The sequence below is a fragment of the Bison bison genome, unplaced genomic scaffold (assembly GCF_000754665.1).
Source record: "Bison bison bison isolate TAMUID 2011002044 unplaced genomic scaffold, Bison_UMD1.0 scf7180017864461, whole genome shotgun sequence".
Classification (NCBI taxonomy): Eukaryota; Metazoa; Chordata; class Mammalia; order Artiodactyla; family Bovidae; genus Bison; species Bison bison.
In genome coordinates, this window is record NW_011495023.1 from 16,868,842 (window position 1) to 16,893,143 (window position 24,302).

A 24,302-nucleotide genomic window follows, 5' to 3' on the forward strand; every position below is an offset into this window, starting at 1 on the left:
AATGGTGGTTATTAATATCCAAGTGCCCTCCGCCTGTAAAGGCTGATGCAGTGAGATGGACAGAGCTCCCTCCTGCTTGGGGTGAGTGCCTTGTAGCCTTCAGAGGCCAAGCGTGACCCTGAATTAAATTTAATATATGAATGCTTAAAGCTATTTCAGGCTTCCCCGGTGGCTCGGCAATAAACAGTCAGCCTGCAGTGCAGGAGCCGCAGAAGATGCAGGTTCGATCCCTGGGTCAGGAAGATCACCTTGAGAAGGGCATGGCAACCCACTCCAGTATTCTTGCCTGGAGAATCCCATGGACAGAGGAGCCTGGTAGGCTACAATCCGTGGGGGTTGCAAAAAATCGGACATGACCGAGCGACCTAGCACATATGCATGAAAAGCCATTTCAATCCAAAGCAGGCAGAAATGAGAATTTGTATCATGAGAAATTATATAATTAATTAAAATAAATAAATATAAACTGATTATATTGGTCAGAAAAAATAGTATCATACATATGAGGCCTAAGAATTGCCCAGTTATTCTTGAATTTACTCATTTATCAAATGTTTTCTGTATGTCCTAGATTGCTATTAATATTGTTTAACAAAGAAAAATTGCAGATTTTTAAATTATGGTTTTGTTTATATTTCTTTCATCAAATATTATTACTTATGGAACATGAGAAGTTTGCTGAGCATATTTCATTTATTAATTAAATGCTGAGTGATTTATGTCTGTCTATAAAGTATGGTACTTTTGAATTTCAGACTTGTAAGCATGTGTGGATGCAAACACAACATGCACTAATGTATGAAATTCAAGTAGGACATCACAGCAGAGTTGTGGGGCTTAAGAAAACCCATGGCATCATTTACTATCTTCTAACAAAATTTCTTACAATGGAAGCAGATTTAATGATCACATAAAGTGGAGGGTGAAAAAGTTGGCTTAAAGCTCAACATTCAGAAAATGAAGACCATGGCACCTGGTCCCATCACTTCATGGGAAATAGATGGGGAAACAATGGAAACAGTGTCAGACTTTATTTTTCTGGGCTCCAAAATCACTGCATATGGTGACTGCAGCCATGAAATTAAAAGACGCTTACTCCTTGGAAGCAAAGTTATGACCAAACTAGATAGCATATTCAAAAGCAGAGACATTACTTTGCCAACAAAGGTTCGTCTAGTCAGGGCTATGGTTTTTCCTGTGGTCATGTATGGATGTGAGAGTTGGACTGTGAAGAAGGCTGAGCGCCGAAGAATTGATGCTTTTGAACTGTGGTGTTGGAGAAGACTCTTGAGAGTCCCTTGAACTGCAAGGAGATCCAATCAGTCCATTCTGAAATCAGCCCTGGGATTTCTTTGGAAGGAATGATGCTAAAGCTGAAACTCCAGTACTTTGGCCACCTCATTCAAAGAGTTGACTCATTGGAAAAGACTCTGATGCTGGGAGGGATTGGGGGCAAGAGGAGAAGGGGACGACAGAGGATGAGATGGCTGGATGGCATCACTGACTCGATGGACGTGAGTCTGAGTGAACTCCGGGAGTTGGTGATGGACAGGGAGGCCTGGCGTGCTGCGATTCATGGGGTCGCAAAGAGTCGGACACGACTGAGTGACTGATCTGATCTGATCTGATCTGAAGACAGTACTTACCAGGAACTATGCCAGATGCTATGAGGAATCCAAAGATAAATCAGACAGAAGACTGTGCTATTATAAAACACAAAATCCTCGTAGAACAGCAGACATGTATATAATCAAACAGAATAAAGCATGACAAATGCTGCGCTAGACGTGAATATGGTATACCTGGAGAACAGTTGATTGAGCCAGAAGTTTGAGGCTGGTCAGGAAACATGACCAGACGTGGCATTTGCTCAGGACATGAGCACAAGTGTAGAAGACAGAGAATGGGGGTTAGGGGGTCATGGGACATGGATTAAGCTGGGAGAGAATTAGATGAAACTCATTAGAAATTCCAGTGCCTTCTATTTAAATGTTTCCTGATTTTGGATAAAGAATTTTAACATTGTAGTATCACTCAGATAGTTTGTACTATGTTAAAAGCTTTCCCCTATTATAATAGTGTTGATATTATCCCTTTCTGTGTGAAAATATTATTTACAGAATCTCTAGAAGTTCATCAAATGTATTTTGTTACAATTTTCTATCTTTTCATATTTTCAGGTTTTGGAGATTTATGGTTTTCCCAAAGCTTTCTTTTTTTGTTTGACATTTTCAAATGAGGAACTAATAATGTAAGGACATGTATTTTGTGTTGGAAAACAGCAAACTGTAGCAAGTGATTAACCATGTTTCTAGGGTGGGGAGGAGGAAAATTACATGCTAAGGCCAGCTACAGTGGTAACCTATACTGTAACTTTGTTGAAGGAAAACACCACTGGGATTGAAAATGCAAATGGATTTGTTATTGATACAGGGAAACATACAAATGAGCAACCTTGCCAAATGTTCCTTTTAGAGGGACAGTTTATGTTTTTTATGTGCCTGGAAGACGTTGACTGTGGTTTGCCAATTAAGCATGAGTGTTAAGTCCCCATACAGTTAATTAAAACAAGTCCCATTCTTCATTGGTCAGGAAAGAGCCTTAGGTCCAGGGGAGGGCTGTTTTGCTGGAGTCATTCAGAACTCTGAAGACTTTTGCCAGTTTCACCATTCAGTCTTGCTGTTTCGTAGGCAAGACGATTGTGAGTAGAAAGGTCTTACAGAAATCTTCTAACACTTTTCTCAGCTCTGTCATAACATTTATATTGTTTAAACATAGTTATCAAATTGTGTGTGCTGTTTTTATTCAGTAAGAGTAAGAATAAATGGAGCTGAGAAAATGGCAGATGCTTTGAGGCAAGATGTAGTGGGTCTTAATGACCCCCTTTGGAAACATCGCAGTTAGCTGAACATGCTCTGTACAACTCCTACTAATTTTCGAAACCTGTGCATTATTTAACTGTGAAGCCATAACCATTACTGTCTATCATGTGAATTCAGATTTAAAGCTGGTAAAAAAAAAAAACAACACCTTGGATTTTCTGATTCAATAAACTACTATAAAAAATAAACATATCACAGCCTAAAAATATATTCTTATGTCTTACAGACATAAAAATATGTACTTGCATCTCACAGAAGTAAATGTTTTGGTATTAGTGAATATAGCATTTCAACTAAAGGAATATTTGGGATAGCTAGTTAATAATATATATATATGTATTTTTAAGTTTAGGAAAATAATCTTACTTATTTTAGACTCTTAATATCAGGGGTGTGTGTATGTGTTCAGTTGCTCAATTAGGTCCTTTATAAACTTCTTCATGAATTCTCTGTCTTTGGTGAGCTTTAAAGCATCCTGGCATATAGTGGTTTCTCAAATGTATATTAAATTTTGTTTAAAACTGCTTGAAACTCTCATTTTTTCAAAAAAATCTTATTGCCTAGATGCTATGAAAACACTGTAATCTGTTTTTTAGTGAAACACCAAGCTGAAGTTCTCAAGTCTGTGTGTTTATTTAACAAATATTTTATTGCCTTTGGAGAGGCAAGGAGCAAAGAGAAACAGGAAACCAAAGTAAGATCCACTCTCTTATAGCTCAGATTCAGTGAATAAAACTGGGCTGTCTTTCCAAGCATTTTACTGTTTATGAGGATTCAAAGACTTTGACTGTGTGGATCACAATAAACTGAGGAAAATTTTGAAAGAGATGGAAATACCAGACCACCTGACCTGCCTCTTGAGAAACCTATATGCATGTTAGGAAGCAACAGTTAGAACTGGACATGGAACAACAGACTGGTTCCAAATAGGAAAAGGAGTACGTCAAGGCTGTATATTGTCACCCTGCTTACTTAACTTATATGCAGAGTACATCATGAGAAATGCTGGACTGAAGGAAGTACAAGCTGGAATCAAGATTGACGGGAGAAATATCAATAACTTCAGATATGCAGATGACATCACCCTTATGGCAGAAAGTGAAGAAGAACTGAAGAGCCTCTTGATGAAAGTGAAGAAAGAAAGTGAAAAAGTTGGCTTAAAGCTCAACATTCAGAAAACGAAGATCATGGCATCTGGTCCCATCACTTCATGGGAAATAGATGGGGAAACAGTGGAAACAGTGTCAGACTTTATTTTTGTGGGCTCCAAAATCACTGCAGATGGTGATGGCAGCCATGAAATTAAAAGACACTTACTCCTTGGAAGGAACCTGGATAGCATATTCAAAAGCAGAGACATTACTTTGCCAACAAAGATCAGTCTAGTCAAGGCTATGGGTTTTCCAGTGGTCGTGTACAGATGTGAGAGTTGGACTGTGAAGAAAGCTGAGCGCTGAAGAATTGATGCTTTTGAACTGTGGTGTTGGAGAGGACTCTTGAGAGTCCCTTGGACTGCAAGGAGATCCAACCAGTCCATCCTAAAGGAGATCAGTCCTGGGTGTTCATTGGAAGGACTGATACTGAAGCTGAAACTCCAGTATTTTGGCTACCTCATGCGAAGTGTTGACTCATTGGAAAAGACTCTGATGCTGGGAGGGATTGAGGGCAGGAGGAAAAGGGGACGACAGAGGATGAGATGGCTGGATGGCATCACTGACTCAATGGACATGAGTTTGGGTGAACTCCAGGAGTTGGTGATGGACAGGGAGGCCTGGTGTGCTGCAATTCATGGGGTGGCAAAGAGTTGGACACGACTGAGTGACTGAACTGAACTGAACCTGAAAATGGTTTGTTGTCTTGTTGTCTAATCACAGTTTCATTCTTTGAACATAGTACTGGGGCTGTTTCCTAAGCTCCTCTCCTGGTTTTTCTTCTCTCCTCCCCTCTCTTCTCAGTCTGGGGAAAGAACACCAAGCTAAGAACTGAACTCTGGTTCTTCTGCCCTTTTTTCTGGGTTCTTTGCTGTGCTATGCTGTGCTCACTCAGTTGCATCTTACTCTTTGCGACCCCATGGACTGTAGCCTCCCAGGCTCCTCTGTGGAATTTTCCAGGGATCAAACCCACATCTCTTGCATCTCTTGCATCTGCAGGTGAATTCTTTACCACTGTGCCACCTGGGAAGCCTCTGGGCTCTTGGAATCTTGGCTGAATCAGTGAGCCTCAGTTCATTCTTCTTTCAAATAGGGATAATAATTCTTGCCCTGAAATAGTCAAATGAGATAAGATACCATTGATACTGTTGATTCTCATCATTCACAGTAGTTACATTGTGTAAGGTCACAGGAACACTGAATTAACTAAAACTATACCATGGCTCCCAGGGGAGATGCAGGGTTAGGTTCCTGTGAGTCTCTGGTCACCATACAACATTTTCTCATCTATCAATATAGAACCTGCTTTTATGTATGTTTCTGTTCAAAGACACCTCGCTGAATATATCCTGTTGATTCCTTGACATGAATTTGCCTCACAGAGACAGCATTATAACTCATGCCTGAACAACACTTATCTGACACACGTGTTTTCTCCATTAGGTGCATCAGACTCTTCTAATCCATAGGGACACCAGACAGCATATCAGCACTATTCTCAAAAACTATTTTAGACAGTGAAATCACTAACAATGGGGAAAAAATACCAAAAAAATGTGGCACTAAGTAGACAGCAAAAAGAACACTTGTTTATACCATGGGAGCTGAGGCAAGGCAAAGTGTCCACCACCACTGGGAATGTGACTCAGATTTGGAGATTATAAATAAATTTTAGCAAGCAGGTAAATTTACAAATAACAGAATCTGCAAATGAGGATCCGCTGTGTAGGAATGCCTTTTGTAAACTCTTAGAGCACAATATAAATCTCAGAATAAGTTGCAGAATAAAACTTCTTTTGGAACTCACATATTATAACTTTGTGCAGTGTTGATATTATCAATGTGAAGTTAATCAAGTAATAATATGTTATTTGAGAGCAGCTACAAGTTCTTAGCCCAGTAAAGCTATAAAAACAGCTCTTACTGTGAACTCTGTCTCTTCAGCACTCACATTTAGTGCACAGTAGCGATGAGAACCACTGTAATTTGACGCTTTGTGTTTAGTGGTTAACGTGGCTTTGTGACCTCATTATGGGGAAGGGGAGGGAACATTCCCTATGTTTTACCAAAATATTATGTTTCTAAATATGTGACATTCATATGGAAGTATTTTGATCTTAACTAGCAGTGTAAACGCTGTTCTTGGCCTTTTGGTACCATTTTATGTTGCAGACCAAGTACAAATTGACATTTTCAAGCTGGTTTTGGTTAACTCCTTAGTGTTGCAAATTGGAACTTTCCAATGTAATAACTTCTGCAAAATACCGCTGTATTAGTATGTTATGCTGTTGACAGAAGTACAAATGGAAAACACACACATACCTATGGAAGTTTCCTCATAGGACAAAATGGAAATGACTTGGGTGGCCTAAGCCTTATCAGGCAGACCTCATACTGGGAGTTATTTTCCTAGTTGAGATAAAATACTAGAGTCAGGAATATTCTTCTTAGTAAATTTGGATTAGGACTATTTTCATCATTGGAAATCGCCAGACTTCCTGTGCTTCAAACACAGACTACCATCAGATTATCCGCTCAGGCCTGGATCAGTGTCACTGTAGCCACTTGGCAGCGGAGTCTTTCGGAAACTCCAATTAACCATGTAAATATATTTCATAGCATCACCTCTCACTTTGTCAGGACCCCCGCTGCCTTTCTATCATTAACATAAATGCAGGTGCAAATAGCATTTATGTACTTTGATAGGAAGCAGTTGGAAACATCTCACCGTGGGACCCAACACTTTGAGATTGTGTACATCTGTTCCAATAATGTATGCAGCCCCAGCGACACGAACACAAGGATGCGAACATCTGCCCCCGAGACCGTTTGCCATATAGCAGATGCTAATGTCTTTATTTATGCAGATGGCTGGCGTGACGAGCCGAGAAGGGATAAAAGGGAAGAAGTTTGACAGCAGTATTTCGATGTTATGAAGCCAGGAATATAGGTTAGGCATTTTATGTTTGTAAAAGTCTACTACTAATAAATGGGGAAAAAGTGGAAACAGTGACAGATTTTATTTTCTTGGGCTCCAAAATCATTGTGAATGGTGACTGCAGTCATGAAATTAAAAGATGCTTGCTCTTTGGAAGAAAACTATGACAAACCTAGACAGTATATTATAAAACAGAGACATACTTTGCTGACAAAGGTCCATACTGTCAAAGCTATGGTTTTTCCAGTAGTCATGTATGGATATGAGAGTTGGACCATAAAGAAGGTTAAGCACCAAAGAATTGATGCTTTTGAACTGTGGTGCTGGAGAAGACTCCTAAGAGTCCCTTGGACAATAGGGAGATCAAATCAGTCAGTCCTAAAGAAAATCAACCCTGAATATTCATTGGAAGGACTGATATTGAAGCCAAAGCTCCAATATTTCGGCCACCTGATGCAAAGAGCCGACTCATTAGAAAAGACCCCGATGCTGGGAAAGATTGAAGGCAGGAGAAGAAGGGGGTGACAGAGGATGAGATGGTTGGATGGCATCACAGACTCAATGGACATGAGTTTGAGCAAACTGTGGGAGATGGTGAAGGACAGCGAAGCCTGGCGTGCTGCAGTCTGTGGGGTTGCAAATAGTCTGACACAACTTAGTGACTAAGCAACTACTACTAATAGGAATAGAAATTCATAAATCTTGTCATGCTTTGAGTAGAGTAAACATATTGTTGTTTCTTTAAATTAATTCACATCAAAACCCTAAAAACATTTATAGAAATTCCAGCACTTAAATCAGAAGCAGCAATTAATGATTATTTTTGTCTTGATAAAGTAATTTTAAATTGGTTTTGAATGCCTTTTGCTAAGAGTACTGAAAAAATTGTGCTCTTAAAAAAAAAATTACAGTACTACTAAGAGAATCTTGTGATGATAGTTCTTAAAATTGGAGAAAAAAATAAAAATGTCATTAGTTTAAATATATTGAGTTGGCCAAAAAGTTCATTTGGGTTTTTCCATAAGAGGTTACAGAAAAACCCAAACAATCTGTTTGGCCAACCCAATAATTTATAAGATATTTCATGAATATAAATTCAAATTGAATACAATATCAAATACAAATTTGAAGTATTACATATTTTTAATACTTTGGTCAATCAAAAATTTTTTATTTAAGCCATATTCTAATATTTCCAACTAATGACATTTAACTGTAATTTATATTTTTATTAAAGTAAATTACCAAAAAGTTTATTTTTATAACTCTGCTAAGGATCTGCTTTACAGATTCTCACACAGGAAAAAGGTGAAGGAAAAACTTGTCAACCCAAAATGAGACATTTCCAGATTTTATTTTCTATTCTCATTCACATACACACAAAAGAAATCACAGAATCTTCAAAGATCTGTAATATCAGATTTTATCTAGTTAGCAGTTCTCAAATATTTTAATTTCAGGCCCCTTTACATGCTTAAAAACTACTGAATATTTGTTTATGTCAGTTGTATCAATTGGGATTTACCATTTTTGAGATTATAAACTGAAAAAATATGTATTTGTGGATTCATTTTCAAATAACAATAATCTGGGCTTCCCTGGTGGTCCAGTGATTGAGTCCGCCTTGCAATGCAGGGGACACCGGTTTGATCCTTGATCTGGGAGGATCCCACGTGCCTTGGAGCAGCTAAACTCACGCACCACAACTACTGACCCTGTGCTTCAGAGCCTGAGAGCTACAGCTACTGAAGCCTGCATGTGCAGAGCCTGTGCTCCTCAACAGGAGAAGCCTCGGAAGTGAGAAGCTCCCGCTCACCACAACTAGATAAAACCCTCAAGCAGCAGCGAAGACCCAGCACAGCCAAAAATAACTAATAATAATAAAATAACAACAGTAATCTCACTACAGCTTAACATATTTTGTGTAATTGGCTGTATTTTCCAAAGCCAAAGAATTAGAAGACTTATTACTGATTTACATTTTTTGCAAATCTTTAAAGTCTGGCTTCATTGAAAATCATAAGAGTCTCCGACTCTTTTCTGGTCCTGTAGCCAGTATGTTGTGATAGATTGTTTATATTGGAGTGTTTGAAGAAAATCTAGCTTACAGTAACTGGAAAGCGGGTATTTTAATGGCCTTCTCAGACAATTGTGGATATTTTTCTTTGCTACTAGACCAAAACATGCCAGGTAACTGTAACAGAGCTTAAACAAGTCAAGTAAGGTAACAGCTTACAGTGTAGCTGTAATGTGAAATTGAAATTGTATTGTATTCTTGTATTCTATTACATTTTGGTCTGTCTGACACTTGAATCTTTTGCTCATTCATGCAATGTTTATTAGAGAGCGTTAGAACTTCCCTGGTGGTCAAGTGGTTAAGAATCCGCCTTGTACTGTCAGGGGGCACTGGTTCGATCCCTGGTCCAGGAAGATTCCACAGGCCAAGGGTCAGCTAAGCCCATGCACCACAACTACTGAGCCTGAGCTCTAGAGCCTGCAACTCGCAACTGCTAAAGCCCTTGTACCTACAGCCTGTGCTGGGCAACAAGAGAAACCACTGTGATAAGCCCATGCTTCACAAGTAGCCCCCACTTGCTGCAACTAGAGAAAGCCCTCACAGCAGCGAAGAACCAACACAGTCAAAAATAAATAAATAAAATTAGAAAAAGAAAACATTAGTTCACTGAATTACACAGGTCTTCTATATATGCCATTTTATACAGTATTTTGGAAATCTTATCTGTTAAAATAAACACCAGTCTTGTCTAGAGAAGGCAATGGCACCCCACTCCAGTACTCTTGCCTGGAAAATCCCAGGGACGGGGGAGCCTGGTGGGCTGCCGTCTTTGGGGTCGCACAGAGTCGGACACGACTGAAGCAACTTAGCAGCAGCAGCAGTCTCATCTAAAAACCTACTAAGTATAGGAAAGCTTCAGGCTCTTGGGGATGCCTTTAAATTTTCCAAAATTCTAATGCTGCTCGAAATAATAATTTTTATTCTTGACCATGAGTACAGCCAGATGTTTTCTCTTGTAATGACAAGCTTCACTCATCCACTTTTGAGAAAATGTCTGCCCAGTACCCAGCACTGAACATGATCTCTCAACATATGTCTGTCAGATGTTCTTTCAAGTAAGGATGGTTATTCCAATGAAGAGCAGCTAGTTCAGCTTCAAACCATCCACGAGCATTTTTCCTCAGGGCTACCACCATGCCTCTGTGCCACGGAAGTCATGTCCTCATGCAGGATTTTATAAAGGCATATAAGCTCAAGGTCTAACAAAACTAAATTTTCGTCCTGCTTTTCTGTTGTTCTGCCGAGGGAGCCTGGTGACAAAGAATGCGGCTGTTTGGACAGTTTGCTGTCACGTCCTGAGTTCATCAGTTTTACAGTTACATCCTCTGTCTCATCAATGCATTGTGTGCAGAGGTCAACAGTGGGGAAAAGGCAAGTGACATCTTATTACGAGCAGGAAAAGAGAGTGGGGAAAGCCTCCCGGGTCAGCAGACTGTACTTTGAGAAACAGTACTCTAGAAAAATTCCCGCTTGGTAAAAAGAGGATGTTCAGGCCTATAAGGATTAGGATTTCATGCAGGCTCATCCCAGCAGCGAGTGAAAGAGCCAAAGCCAGACCTCTGCTCACGTCTGCACATGTAATCGACTTGCTCCCCCGAAAAGGTCCCCACCACCAACAACCAAAAAAAGAAGATGCTAGTTCTGTCAAGTTCACTAAAGGTATAGGACTTACCACATGAGGAATGTGAAAGTTCTTTCAGCATTTTCAGACATTTTCATTCAGTTATAATATTCTTCAATGACCTCAATTTTGGAAGCAGATGGAATAGAATTTGAAAAAAATCTGGAAAACTTAAAATTCTATCTGAAATTATAAATAATATTCTATCTGAAATTATAAAAAGTAATTAATGACTTTTTCCTTTCATTTTTGCGCATATTAAAAAAAAAACTCTTATGTCAGTGCCTAAAAGTGTTATTAAATAGACTGTGTAATTAATGATTTTTAAAAGTTTCACTTTGGTGTAAACCTAGGCTGTTTGTTCACCAGAAGCTCTGTTAAAGAAGGCCACCATGGAGTTTGGGATTGACACATACATACCACTATGAATAAAATAGATAACCAACAAGGACCATATAGCACAGGGGACTCTGCTCAGCACTCTATAATAGCCTATATGACAGAAGAATCTAAAAGTGACTGGATATATGTATAAGTGACTCATTTTGCTATATGGAAACTAACACAGCATTGTAAATAAACTATATGTCAATGAAAATTTTTAAAAAGAAAATAATATAAAAGAAGAAGGCCACCACCCTAGAAGAAGCCTGGCATTCAAGCACATTGTGAAGGAACTCTTTCTGTGTAAATTTCCTTAAAAGTCTTAAATTTCCTGTAAATCTCCAGCAACCATGCTGTTAGAAAAGGAAGCTCTTTGTCTCTCCTGATGGTTACGTTCTCTGATTGGAAGAAGTTGAAAAGACTAACTGTCTCAACATAGAGATGGATGGTGTGGCACTCACAGTCATTGGAGGAGACTGACATATTAACAGAGTCATCGGCAAACCCCTTCATACATTCAGTGTGTTGAAATGGAAGGAGAGCAACTTTGGGGCCAGACAGACCTGGGTTCAAACCCATCTCTCCCCTGCCAGCTTGTGACTTGCCAGAAAGATTAAGTGTCTGCATCTGTGATCCAGAATACTATGATCAAGAGCTAGTGGAAGATGAAGTCAGATCGTACTTTGAGTACCGAATCTGACCCATGATGGAGGGACATTTTAGTCCTTCACTAGGGGGCTTATGGTTTAGGGTAAGGGAAGACGCCTGTTGATAAGTAGAAACAGGGAACATATTATATACTCTACCTGTGGTAAGAGTTCTCAGAAAGAAAAGAAAGGAGATAGGGCAGTAGCTTGAAAGGGAGAGACAGCCCAAGGATTATTTACAGTTGTTGATTTTGTTTGTATAGTTTTGTATCCAGCAAAAGCACAGGAGAAAGCAACACAGTGTAGCTAAGAGCTATCAGGTCACTCATCTAGTAAATAACACATTGTATGATGGCCGTGTACCAGACAGGAACTGGGGGCCAAGGTCCTGACAGTGAGCTTACCTTGTAGGAGGAGGAGACAATCTCATTATAAAAATAAGTGCTGTGAAGGACAATTAAAGTAGAGAAAGAAAAGAGCTGTGTGTGTGGCTGAGCACTGCCTTTAGGTGGGATGACCGGGGGAAGCCTCCTGACTTCAGGGGTCTCACTGATGGTGAAGAAGCCCTGAGGCCACAGAGGGGCCTGGAGACACGTGTGGGTGCAGCACAGCATTGGGAACACCCCATTTCCTGATTCAGTTCAGTTCAGTCACTCAGTCATGTCCGACTCTTTGCAACCCCACGAACCACAGCACGCCAGGCCTCCCTGTCCATCACCAACTCCCAGAGTTTACCCAAACTCATGTCCATTAAGTCAGTGATGCCATCTAACCATCTCATCCTCAATCGTCCCCTTCTCCTCCTGCCTTCAATCTTTCCCAACATCAGGGTCTTTTCAAATGAGTCAGCTCTTCACATCAGGTGACCATTTCCTGATACTAAGGCATATATCGTTTCATCTATCGTGTTGCAGGACTTCAGATGAATGGTGCATATTTAGAGCAATAGAGATGCTTGCTCCTGACCCCCTACCCCAGAGAAGATAGACTTATTTGTGTTGTATCATTAAAGAGGGGAGTGTAGAAATAGGAAGAAGAGACAGTGATCTCTCTGTTCCCCACAAGGTCTCAGACACTTTAAGCTGCTATAACAAAGTACCATGGTCAGAGTGGCCTCTAAACAGCAGAAATTTATTTCTCAAGTTCTGGAGGCTAGAAGTTCAAGATCAGGTTCTAAATGGTGAGAGCCCCCTTCTGGGTAGCAGACTGCCATCATCTCATATATCCTAACATAGCAGAAAAAGAGGAAGAGAAATCTCTGGAGTCCCTTTTATAAGGCATTAATCCCATTCACGAGGGCTCCACCCTCATGACCTACTCATCTCCTAAAGGCCCCATCTCCTAATACCCTTACACTGAAGGTTAGAATTTCAACATGTGAATTTGGTGGGGGCGGGTACGGGGTGGGGGGGAATGAGTCACCAATATTCATTTCATTGCAAGGTCAATGCCACAATCACTGACAAGGGAGAGAGATGGGGATAGGGTGGGGTGGGGCAGAGGGGTGAGGCTTCAGAAAGGCAACAGGAACAACCTGGCTGGTCCCAGTGAAGAACTGAAGGAAGTCTGTTAGGATAAGAAACAGACTGTGGAATTGGTCTGCAGTCCGAGACTGGAAACCTTGCATTTATGATGTTGTCCAGTGTTCACAATGGCTCGGTTTCTCTGGCTCCAGGCAGTAGGTAGTGGGAGCGGAAAGTACAGGGTGGGACCAGTCAGGGTAAGCACTGTGGAAAGACACCCATGGCATTCTGGGAGTATCCGTGGATGATCAGGCATGAAACCTGATCTGGACTGGGAGTATCTACCTAAGCACACAAACCTACAGAGTCTCAGGGAAAAGAGAGCAGGTGGGTTGTGTCATCATTTCATCCCCTCAGGGAAAATGAGTTAACTCTTACACATTCCTAACCTGGAGATGAGAGTAAATGTTTCCTTCTGCCAGGTCTCTAGTTGTATCCAGAGAACAAGAAAGATACTGACAGAGGAGAAGCTGGGCAGACTTCAAAAGAAAAGGAACCCAGATTGGTTCTATAGCTTTCAAACTCTGATGCCTTCATTTTTATTCTTTATTTTTTTAGTGATTCAGGTCAGCATCAGCTGAACCTCAGAATCTGTACAGTATATGTGAGTTAGCCCACACAGAGCCAGGCTGGTCAACCTCATAGAAATAGTTCCCTGCATACCCAGGATCTCAGTGTCAGCAGTGTCTGGCACTTCATTTTCTTTCCAGAGTCAGTATCACAGGTGGTCTCTCTGTGTTAAGGTAAGATGTGCCTTGATTGAAGAAATGAGAAACCGTCAGTACTTAAGCAGGAGTTTCAGGGAATAATTATCAACATAACTTAGAAATACATGGTGCTATACATTTGGACTTAAAATCATGAACTATTTGACATAAAAGTTGAGATATAGAAAAACTTGCATTAAAAAAAAAGTCCTAAAACTTTGTGAGTCAAGGATAAATCAGAAGTGAAGATAGAACAAAACTGTGCCATAAAGCAGTGGAACCATTATTTCATTTTTTAAAAAATGCAGTTTGTACATTCTTTAAAAAGGTCTGTTCTATATACATACACCAAATCTACTTTTGTAGTAATGGTATAAAGATAAGAATATCCTTGTGGTTCCAGCCCCTTGCTTTTAACTATACTGCAGTTGAAACATTGTGATCTTCACCACTTCAGTTGCATAACCAGGGTGTTTTGACCAAAGTCAAGCATAGTCTGCACACACCCTAGTTTGTTTCAACTGTCTGCATGTTCTGATGTTGAAACCCTGTTCTTTCTGTTTATCCCACTAAGGAAAAGGTTTTCTTCACCAACTGTCATCCCAGATAGTAACTGTTCCAACTGATATTGAAATACAAGATGTAAACAGAAGGGGTCCGTTTTTAACTTGTTGGTGGAAGATTTCTTGCCCTGAGAGACTAACTCACTAAAGCTCTTTTGCAGGAGATGTCTCCCTGCTCCCCAGCCCTGTGGAGAAACTGCTGACTCAGAAGATGTTGGAATCTCCTGGAAAGACAACCTGTACAGGTATATTTGTTTCTGGGAGTTTGGACTTCAGATGAAATGATGTGCTGCTTTTACCGTGATGAACTTCAGTGAGCAATGCCTTCTCAGATTCAACTGCATATTTACAATTCTAGTAATATTAACAATGAAAAGAATAGTGGGGAAATGGGCTTATCAAGTATCTCACAAGTTGCCTTTGCCCTGCTCTGTATCCCCCAGTGATCATTAGCTCTTAGTTAAATTCTGATGCTGCTCAGTCATTTTTAGATTTGGGTAAAGATACCAAATCAACTGTTTTATAATAGTGAATGAAATCTTGTGAACACTACAGGTTTTTTTTGTTTGTTTGTTTGTTTTGCGAAAAAGAGAAATAACTTCATCTTTCTCAAAGCATTAAAAATAAGACTATCTCACAGAGTTTTCAACTGTTTTTCATCAGAGGCACTTGAAATTCATAATAGTTCCCCCTAGAAATAAGGACTGATAAAGGGGGGCTTGATTAAAATGAAGGGGAAAGTCACTGAAATCAAGCATTATTAAACCGTATTTTAAATGATAGAGCTTTTTAAATTTTCTTTTTATTTGGGACATTAATTATATGACTTGAAAAGAATAATTACCTGCTTGAATTTAACAAAAACCACATTGTGTAACATTTTTTCTCATGTTAATATTTTAGGTAATTGGCTTTTAAACTTGTTCATAAAGAATGCTTGTTTTCTCCGACTTTGTATTTGTTCGATTTTATGGGCTGTAGTTCCTCTTTGGGTGCCAAATTTTTATTTCTATACACAAGCTATCTTAAACATATTTCTTAATGATTTCTCCAGCAAAATACTGAAATTCACAAGCGCTTTCCAACTTTGGTTGCTCTGCCCACACCCTCGACCACTCACATGTTTTCTCTCCCAAAATGAAAAACTGCATGTCCGTCGCTCTCACCCTTCTCCCAAGATGTAACCAGAGTTCCTAGTCCCTGTCCCTCACAGGACCCCTGAGACCTGGGCTTACCCCACGCCCTGAAGGTCTACCAGAGGAGGTGCTTTCTTCCCCGCTAAGCTGGAGAACAAGAGCAATTAGTATCAATAGTCAGTATAAACAAAAGCAGAGGAGAGTGGCCCCAGAAAACTGCTCTTTGCAATGCACATCTGTTCACTCCTATTCACTAAATACTGTTAATCTGATTAGCACTTTGTCAACTCCATGCAAAAATGGGGTTGGGTGGGGGAGCGGAACAGGCAGGGAAAAGAGAGCTTGGTAGGCTGGATCAGATGAAGCTGCCAGAGTGGGTGGCCCCAGAGAGGCAAAAAAGAAATGCTTTACAGGTTTACTGGGAGAATCATTCACAAGGAATAGTTATTTCTTCCCATTTCCCTTCATTTCGCTCTCAACAAAGAAATACACTTTTAAGGATTCAGTACTATTTCCACTGGGCTTCCCTGGTGGCTCAGTGGTAAAGAATCTGCCTGCCATGCAGGAGACACTGGTTCCATCCCTGAGTCAGGAAGGTCCGCTGAAGAAGGAATGGCAGCCCACTCCAGTATTCTTGCCTGGGAAATCCAATGAACAGAGGAGCCTGGCAGGCTATATAGTCCACGGGGTCATAAAGAATCAGACATGACTTAGCGACTGAACAGCAACAACGCTGTTTCCATACGATTCATGGTCAAGATTTGTGCTTTTTTTTTTCCCTCCCACCAAATATAAGTGTCAGGAGCCTCATACTTCTTGGCAAGAGAAAGTAGAAGACAGAGGACTTCCCTGATGGTCCATTGGTTAAGAACCTGCCTGCCAGTGCAGGGGACACAAGTTCAATCCCTGGTGCAAGAAGATCCCACCTGCCCTGAAGCAGCTAAGTCAGGGCACCAAAACTAGCGACAGCCCTATTGCAGCACTAAGGACCCAGTGCAGCCAGAAAAGAGAGGGAGCAAGAGTAGAAAACTAATGTCTACTGTGAAACTGACGTGTGGTAGGCCCCACCCTGGCACGTTTATGGATACTTTTTTCATTTAATCCTGACAGCAACCAGATACAATTATGCACACTTTATAAATAAGAACACTCAGGCTGAGAGTGAGTGACTTTCCTAAACTATGAGACAGAGACAGGAGTTGAACCCACATCTGTCTGAACCCCCAAACCCATGGTCTTCCCACTGGAGACTATGATGGTGGTCATTACCATGGATACAGCTTCCAGGCAGCAGGTAGAACTGGGAAGAGCCTTTGGTGTCACCTGGGCCAAGCCTTGAATTCCAGTCTGTTACCTGCTGGCTTTGAAATCTGTATCTGTAAAATGCACATGAACAGTAATCCCTAACTCAGTGGATTGTGGGGATTAAAGGAGATAATGCATCCAAAGTATTTTGCACAGTACCTGACACATGAAATATGCCTTATCATTGGATTAATGTTGAAGAAATAGCATTGAATAGTGCTAGGAAAGAAAAGGATCTCCTGTGCTCAGAAAAGAATTCTCTTCCTTGCTAAGCTAGGCGATGATGAGCAAGACAGCTCTCAAAGCCCATGCTGAATGGAAGGTGCCAGGACATCCCTGGGGTGGCTGCAAGAGGGGAGGGAAGGGAGCTGGCTGGGACCTCAGTTCAGCAAGGGCAAGTGTACCGAGGAGGATGGACTCAGGAAACAAGATCACCAGGTGGGACTGTCTTGCTTTCTCATACGGTGTCGGATTTCCTGAACTAGGGGTCCTAGTAGAGTGATTCTGTGAAGTCTGAGTGCTGTGGATGTGTAGACTAGAGTGGTCTTGGCATCCTGAATCCTCAGAAACAAAGAACACTGTGCCTATGCTGCCAGCATGCTTTACAGCACTGTCTCTCCCGCCAGCACTCAACACAGCCCTGTGGACGGCGCCGCAGAGCCTGGAGGTGCCTGGGGGAGCCAGTGGGCGATGGCTCCACGTGTTTATGGGTTTTTCAACAAAATTAAATTGAGCTCCCCCCATGTTCAGAGGCCTTTCTTTCATCTCGGACTTCTCCAGGGTTTCACCATACTGGTTTTAACCAGAGACCATCCTGGGAAACAGTTTGAACCCCAACTGGAACTTATTATTGGAAAGCCAAGTGAGAGGGAGAACAGGGATGCCAAGCAATAACACTGAAAATAGAGTTTCTCAGTTTAATACAATTAAAACCTAAACAAGCCCTAAAAGTTTGGGCTCTTTTGTGGCCAAGAGTGCTTGGCAGCACTCTTATTCTGGGCCTAGAGCCAGGGAGCCCTGTGTCAAGAGCAGGGACCCTCTTTCTCTACCTGTTCTCTGCTCTGGACTTAGCCATGGACCTCGGTGTCTCCCTAGATGGAGTGATGGTGGAACCGTGTCCAAACCAGCCAAGGGTCGAGTGGGAGCAACTTTGTTCAGAAGCAGCACCCTGCGCCTTGGTTCTGCGGGTGGAAATCAGGAAGTGAGTTATTTGCAGCTGTTGGAGAACCGCCTGCCTCATGTGCTTGTCTCTTAACACTGTCTGTACAGGGGCATGTTGTGAAGCAGCCGGATGAGGCTAGCTTGGCTGTGGGCTCATGGACCACTGACCTGCATCTTCCCTCTGCTGCCTCTCACGTGCAGCCACACCCATCAGTTAGACCTGGTGGAGGAGATGCACGCAGGACCCACTTGGTCCTTGCTCCAGACAAATAGCTGGCCGCCTTATTGGATTCCTCAGAATCCTGTGGTTAATAATTGGTAAACTCAACTTTGAATATCTGCTTCAAGTGCCTCTTAGTTTTTCATCAGTTCTCTAATTAGTGGGCTGTTGGAAAGAATCTTTTAATGGTCATTGAAGTTTGGGGATATGACAAGCCATTTCTACTTTCAAATTTTTCCCCCCTCCTTAAAATTTAGAGATAATACTATATTTTAATATAATATATAAATTATAATATAATGTAAAATATCATATATTTTGGAGTTAAGGGCAATTTTGTAAATACTTTCCCCCTTTTCAATTAATTAACTTTATTAACTAACTTCATTTATTTGTTTATTATTTCTGGCTGTGCTGGGTATTCATTGCTGCACAGGCTTTTTTCTAGCTGTGGCAAGCAAGGGCTACTCTCTAGTTGTGACGTGCGAGCTTCTCATTGCAGTGGCGTCTCTTGTTGCGGAGCATGACCCTTAGGGCATGGACTTCTGTAGTTTTGGCTCTTAGGCTCTAGAACACCGGTTCAGTAGTTGTGGCCCACAGGCTTAGTTGGAATGTGGGATCTTCCTGGATAAGGAATCAAACCTGTGTCTCCTGCAATGGCAGACAGATTCTTCACCACTGAGCCACCAAGGAAGCCTAAAAATTTTCCCCTTCTTGAGGGGAGGATGAAGAAGTAGAAGCCCATTGTCCACATTAGAATCAGATGGATATGGACTTCAGCTGTTACTTAACTTCCTCAAGCTCTTTTTGCTTAATCTGTTAAGGGGGACAGTAATACTTATTTGTAGAGTTTGCATAAGGATTCACTTAAGAGACCCAGCACAGATTCTAGACCATAATAAGGACTCACTACCACCTCGTTTTCCTTTAATCCACAGTTAGATCAAATTCTCACCGACTGTAAATGTCACTCTCCAAAATAATTATTTTTAATACACTTAACATATTAAAAACAGCCCACATATAAAATCGTAATACTAAGTATTTGCATTGTAGAATTGTGAAAAATTAATTTTACTGAGTGAGCCTTTCATGTTTCCAGTTAATAAAAGTCCATGTTTAGTACCTGGGAGTCCTGTGAGCCTCTTTAACTGTGTTATGGGTAATTTCGCAGGATTTCCAGAAATGATGAATGTCAGTGGAAATTTCGACTTACCATTTAGTGCACAGTTCTCTGAAATCTGTGATTTAGTAGGTGACAGGTGAGGGGTTTTAGATCACACCATCTGGGAGAGAGGCCTTGTAAATGTGTCGTGGGATAAACCACTGTTGCAGCCGCATAGCTGAGAAAGACTTGCTACAATCGTACCATTTCAGTGTTTTAAAAAACTTCATGGCATTTTCAGCTTCTCTAAACACTCTTGTTGTTCAAACTACTTTAAAAAAAAAAAACAACTTGTGGTTTTATAGCAAACTGACCTTTATTGCAAATCGCTTTGTTTTACGTTTTTAAAGATTTTGTTGTTGTTATTGTGGATCACTTTTAAAGTCTTCATTGAATTTCTTACAATATCATTTCTGGTTCATGTTTTTGGTTTTTTGGCCTCGAGGCATGTCAGGGATCCTAGCTCCCTGACCAGCACCCCTTCATTGGAAGGTGAAGTCCCAACCATTGGACCACCAGGGAAGCCCCTGCCTTGTTTTATTTTAAGGAGCCAAATGTTGGGAGAGATGGTTCTCAGCACTTCAGTTGTCCTTGGGAGATAATGAGCTCTGATGCTTCCCAGGACTGAACCTTGAGGGGTGGTGATGCACTGCCTGCCAGATGACTCAATTACTTCTCTTAACCACTAGCAATTCTTATCCTTAAGTAGGCAAGGAAAGGAAAAACTTGAAATGTTCTCTCTGACATCTGGACATAGTCATTTATGAACAGACGCACACTTACCCATCACCAACATCCCCAGAGATACTCCTTCTGCAAAACGGATCCAAAAAGGAAACTTTCATTTGCCTTTCATTCATTCAACAAATATTTATAGGTACCTTCTCTGTGCTAGGCATAGCGAATATTCAGTGGAAAATATGCATTCATCTCATCCTACCCTATAGTTACCCCCACCACTGTGCCTTTACCCCAAAGGCCACACCCCAAGACTAGTTTCTTTGCTTTCCTTTGAGAGATATTCTGTGTATACACGGGGATTAGTTTGTGTGTGTTTCTCACTACTTTAAAAAAAATATCCAAGTGATAGTATCTCACATCTTGGAGAGTGTTGTGTATCAGTCTAACTCATTCTTCTTTGCTGCTGCTGCTTAGTATCCCATTGCCTGAGTGGCTGACTGTTGTATTTGTACCTGTATTAGTACTTTGTTTCTGTTGCAATGTTGGCTATTGTATTAGTACCCTCTTGCTGAACATTTGAGTAATTCCTAAGGAGTTTTCCCCTCTATTTTTATGGCCTTGCCCTCTTTTTCCTGCTATGATTTTCTTCTAATGCATCATTTCATTCCCTATCACCTCATCATTAATGATTCTGGGAGAAGGGACTCAACATCACCGTCATGATCTGTTCCACACCTATTCCATCTGTATGGAATTCCCAACAGATCCAGGCAAGTGTGAGTAAGTTCAGTTTATCCTGTAAGGCCTTATCCTTTCACCCCACAGATTTCTTCTGATTATTGATCATGAGGCTAATTGATACACTTTTCTACCCCCAGGATCTACCTCTTTGAATTTCAGGGAACCTGGGGAAAACTGACTGTGTGGCAGGCCCCTTACCTGTCACCCCGGGCTCTGTCGTCCCAGGCTGCTCACCAATCGGTATTCTCCCATGCTGGGATTGCAGTTACCCTAAAGTTTCCTTTGCTCCGGGACCACAATCGGCTTCCTTTTCCTGTGACTGTCATTGGTCTTCATGTGAGATTTTATTTCCACTGTAATATAGGAACTTCTGAAGATTCGTTGAAGCATATCTACTTTAAATGTATCATAATTAGCCCTCTCCCTCCCTTCTGGAGCAGCTCAATAAATATAGCTGGCTTCATTGCTAGGAACCTTAACTGTCAGAAGATTGCTTTCTTATACTCCGTCATAAAACCTGGGGAGCCCCTTCCCAGCTGAAGTCTTTGGGGACTTTGAGGTGACCTTGACCACCAGTTGTTGCTTCAGCTGCATCTTTTGTTCTTTGTTATTTCTGCTCCTCGTCACACTGACAGAGCCATTCTCTGCTCTGAGGGTCAGTTTTTCCTCTTCTAGCTTCCTCCTCTTTTCTCTCTAATCCCCTTCTTTTCCCCTCTTTGTGTGTCTGTTTTCTTTAAAGTAATTTCTTCTTCAGAGCTTGCTTGTTTCTTTGTACCCCAATAGCATCATTTACCATTCTCTCTTATTACCTCCTCAGATGGCTAGTCATTTGGCCTCACCTCTCCCCTTTAACTTTAAAAGGTTTTTTGTTTGTTTGTTTTCTTTCTTTTTTAAAAAATTCATGGTGCTATCCTTATTCTGATGGTGGGCAAGTTAAATTGAAAAAAAGTATTCCAGAGATCTATTCTCTATTTCTTTTTTTAATTTTCAAAGTAATATGGCAATTTTCAGTTTGCCTTTAAATTGTGTTTTTCTTTCATTTACTGATCACTTTATTACAAGTATCACTTATAAATTTTACAAGTAATTATCAGATTTCTGAGTGTATCTGTAACCCTTTTCCAGGCCCTAAAGAGGTAAATAAACTCCCCATCATCAAGGAATTCACTTTTGTGGAGGGGGTGTGGGATGGGGACTGCAGACCATAATGTAATCCATGAGATGGAGCGAGTGTGCTGGAGGAGATGGAAATGGGAAGTGGGGCAGGGAGTTCAGAACGGGGCTACAGGTTTACTAAGGTTCTTCTCTTTACTAAGAGAAGAGTTCACCATGAAGAGGCTATTTGAGCAAAACTTGAAGGAAATGCTGCAGCCCTTACTGGGGATGATCTAGAGAAGCAAGTCAGGGTGGTGAGAGTGGCAGGTGTAAACCCTCTGGGATTCAGGTGTGTGGCCCCTGTGAGGATCAGCAGCAAGGCTGCTGTGCCTGGAGAGAACCTGGGGAGGAACTAGGTTGGAGTACTCCCAGGAGCCCAGGGCTCCAGGCCCTTGAGGCCCCTGCAAGGACTTAGGCTCCAGTCTGAGATGAAGAGCCAATTGGACAGACTTGAGCAGACAAGTGAGGTGTCTTGTGCTGCAATGCATTATTGTCACATATTGTATTTCAAGCGGACTTGAGACTAATTAAGGCCAGCATAGCCTTTCTTCCAGCTCTTCTTGCTATAAATACTGTGTATTCCATCACTTAGGAGTAGGAACTAAATAGAAATCACCCAGTGTTCCCTGTTCCACGATAGGTTGTATAGATGCAAAGACCATTGTGACTGTCAGTATAATTACTTAATAAGCTTTGTCACTTGGCAACCAAAAGCTGTCAATAATTTTAAGCTCTCTGTAAACTCTCTCAATCCTGGTTTAATGTATTTATTTACAGCTTACTTCAGTACTTCTTCTAAAAAGTTAAAAGGAGGTTTAACATGAAAGATGTTTAAATTTAAAAGCTGTGGAAATAGAACTTTAAAAATGAATTAAATTATGCAGGAAGATGAAGCAGATATAGCCAATCAGTTTAGGTGACTATTGTGAGGTGATCAACTAGTCAGTTTACCCATGAACTTCATGGTCACAAAGCCAAAAAGGAAAACAACAGATTACGTAATTATCCTTGTCTAATTTTTCCAACCTTAACACAAGTCTTTTCCCTTCTTCCTCTAATGTATGCTATAATACTATGTGAAATATGTTTCTAGCATACTTTTTCTTCATCAAACAGTGATTACTGTCTAGAATAAGGTGATCAGTCAGTACATATTTGCTGAAAAAAATCATTTTTGTGCTAAAATTGTTAGTTCGCTCACTGTAGACATTAAAATCAAGGTGATTAAAATCATCAGATTGCCAGCAAACTAAGGGAAAAGCTGTATCATTTCATCTTTATACCTTTCACATGACATGACATGGCATGAAGTAGCAGGCAGTTGTATCCAACTCTTTGCAACCCAATGGACTGCATCCCACCAGGTTCCTCTCTCCATGGAATTTTCCAGAAAAAAATACTACAGTGAGTTCCATTTCCTACTCCAGGGGATCTTTGAACCCGAATCTCTTGCGTCTCCTGCATTGAGCAGGTGGATTCTTTATCAGTGTGCCACCTGGGAAGCCCTTTATACCCTTGGTAGTTCCTAAACAAATAGTTCTTCGATCCTCTTCCTATAACTCCAAAATTTAACAGACTCTGAAAACAGAAAATGTTATCAAAAGTTGGATATTAAAACACATTCAGAGGCAAAGCCTAAACTGAAATAAGAACTTTAAAAATCATTCCCCCCCTGCCCCCACCTTGTGAATGCCCATATATTTCACTACAGAAGTGGTAATAGGTTTAATTTGGGGTATTATGCAGACTCTGCAAGGTGTTATGTAACATCTGCTGTAAGCATTTATTACTTTTTTAAAATTTGAAAGTGTAAATTCCAAAGCACATCTGGCCCCAGTGGTTTCAGAAAAAAACCATGGGTGGCAGCCATCTCTAGAAAAGTGTGGATACCTGGAAAACACAAGCTGACTGATACGAGGTACTCAGAAATGAGAAGTTCTTCTGCAGCCAGGACTCAGGAGCTTGAGGCCTTAGGGGAGAAAACCAATGATTCAGTCCTTAGAAGCAGTGCATGGAAATGTTTCCATAATTGTCCCCTCAGAGCGGTAATCATGGCTTTTTGGGTCAGCCTAATAAATCTCAAATATGAAGTGTTAGCCTGTCAGTTAAAATTGTTCCCATCGGTGTCCTGGAAGGCCCTTTTTGTGTGATCCATGTATTTTTTATGTTGTCTCTGTGTCTTTACTTATCACTCTGTATCTTTTTGTTTTTCTTCCAACATGTGTGTAAGGTGTCACATCAACTT

At 40.9% G+C, this 24,302-nt stretch overlaps 1 protein-coding gene across 8 annotated transcripts in view; it reads left to right on the forward strand.

Annotated features, from left to right (window-relative positions):
* The window catches only part of ZNF438 (zinc finger protein 438), a 196,258-nt gene that overhangs the window by 167,231 nt on the left and 4,725 nt on the right, over positions 1–24,302 (forward strand). For all 8 annotated transcript variants that reach the window (XM_010860015.1, XM_010860016.1, XM_010860014.1 and 5 more), the window contains one exon: positions 14,655–14,738. In XM_010860015.1, the coding sequence (XP_010858317.1) occupies positions 14,655–14,738 (84 nt within the window). The remainder of the gene's footprint in view (positions 1–14,654; positions 14,739–24,302) is intronic.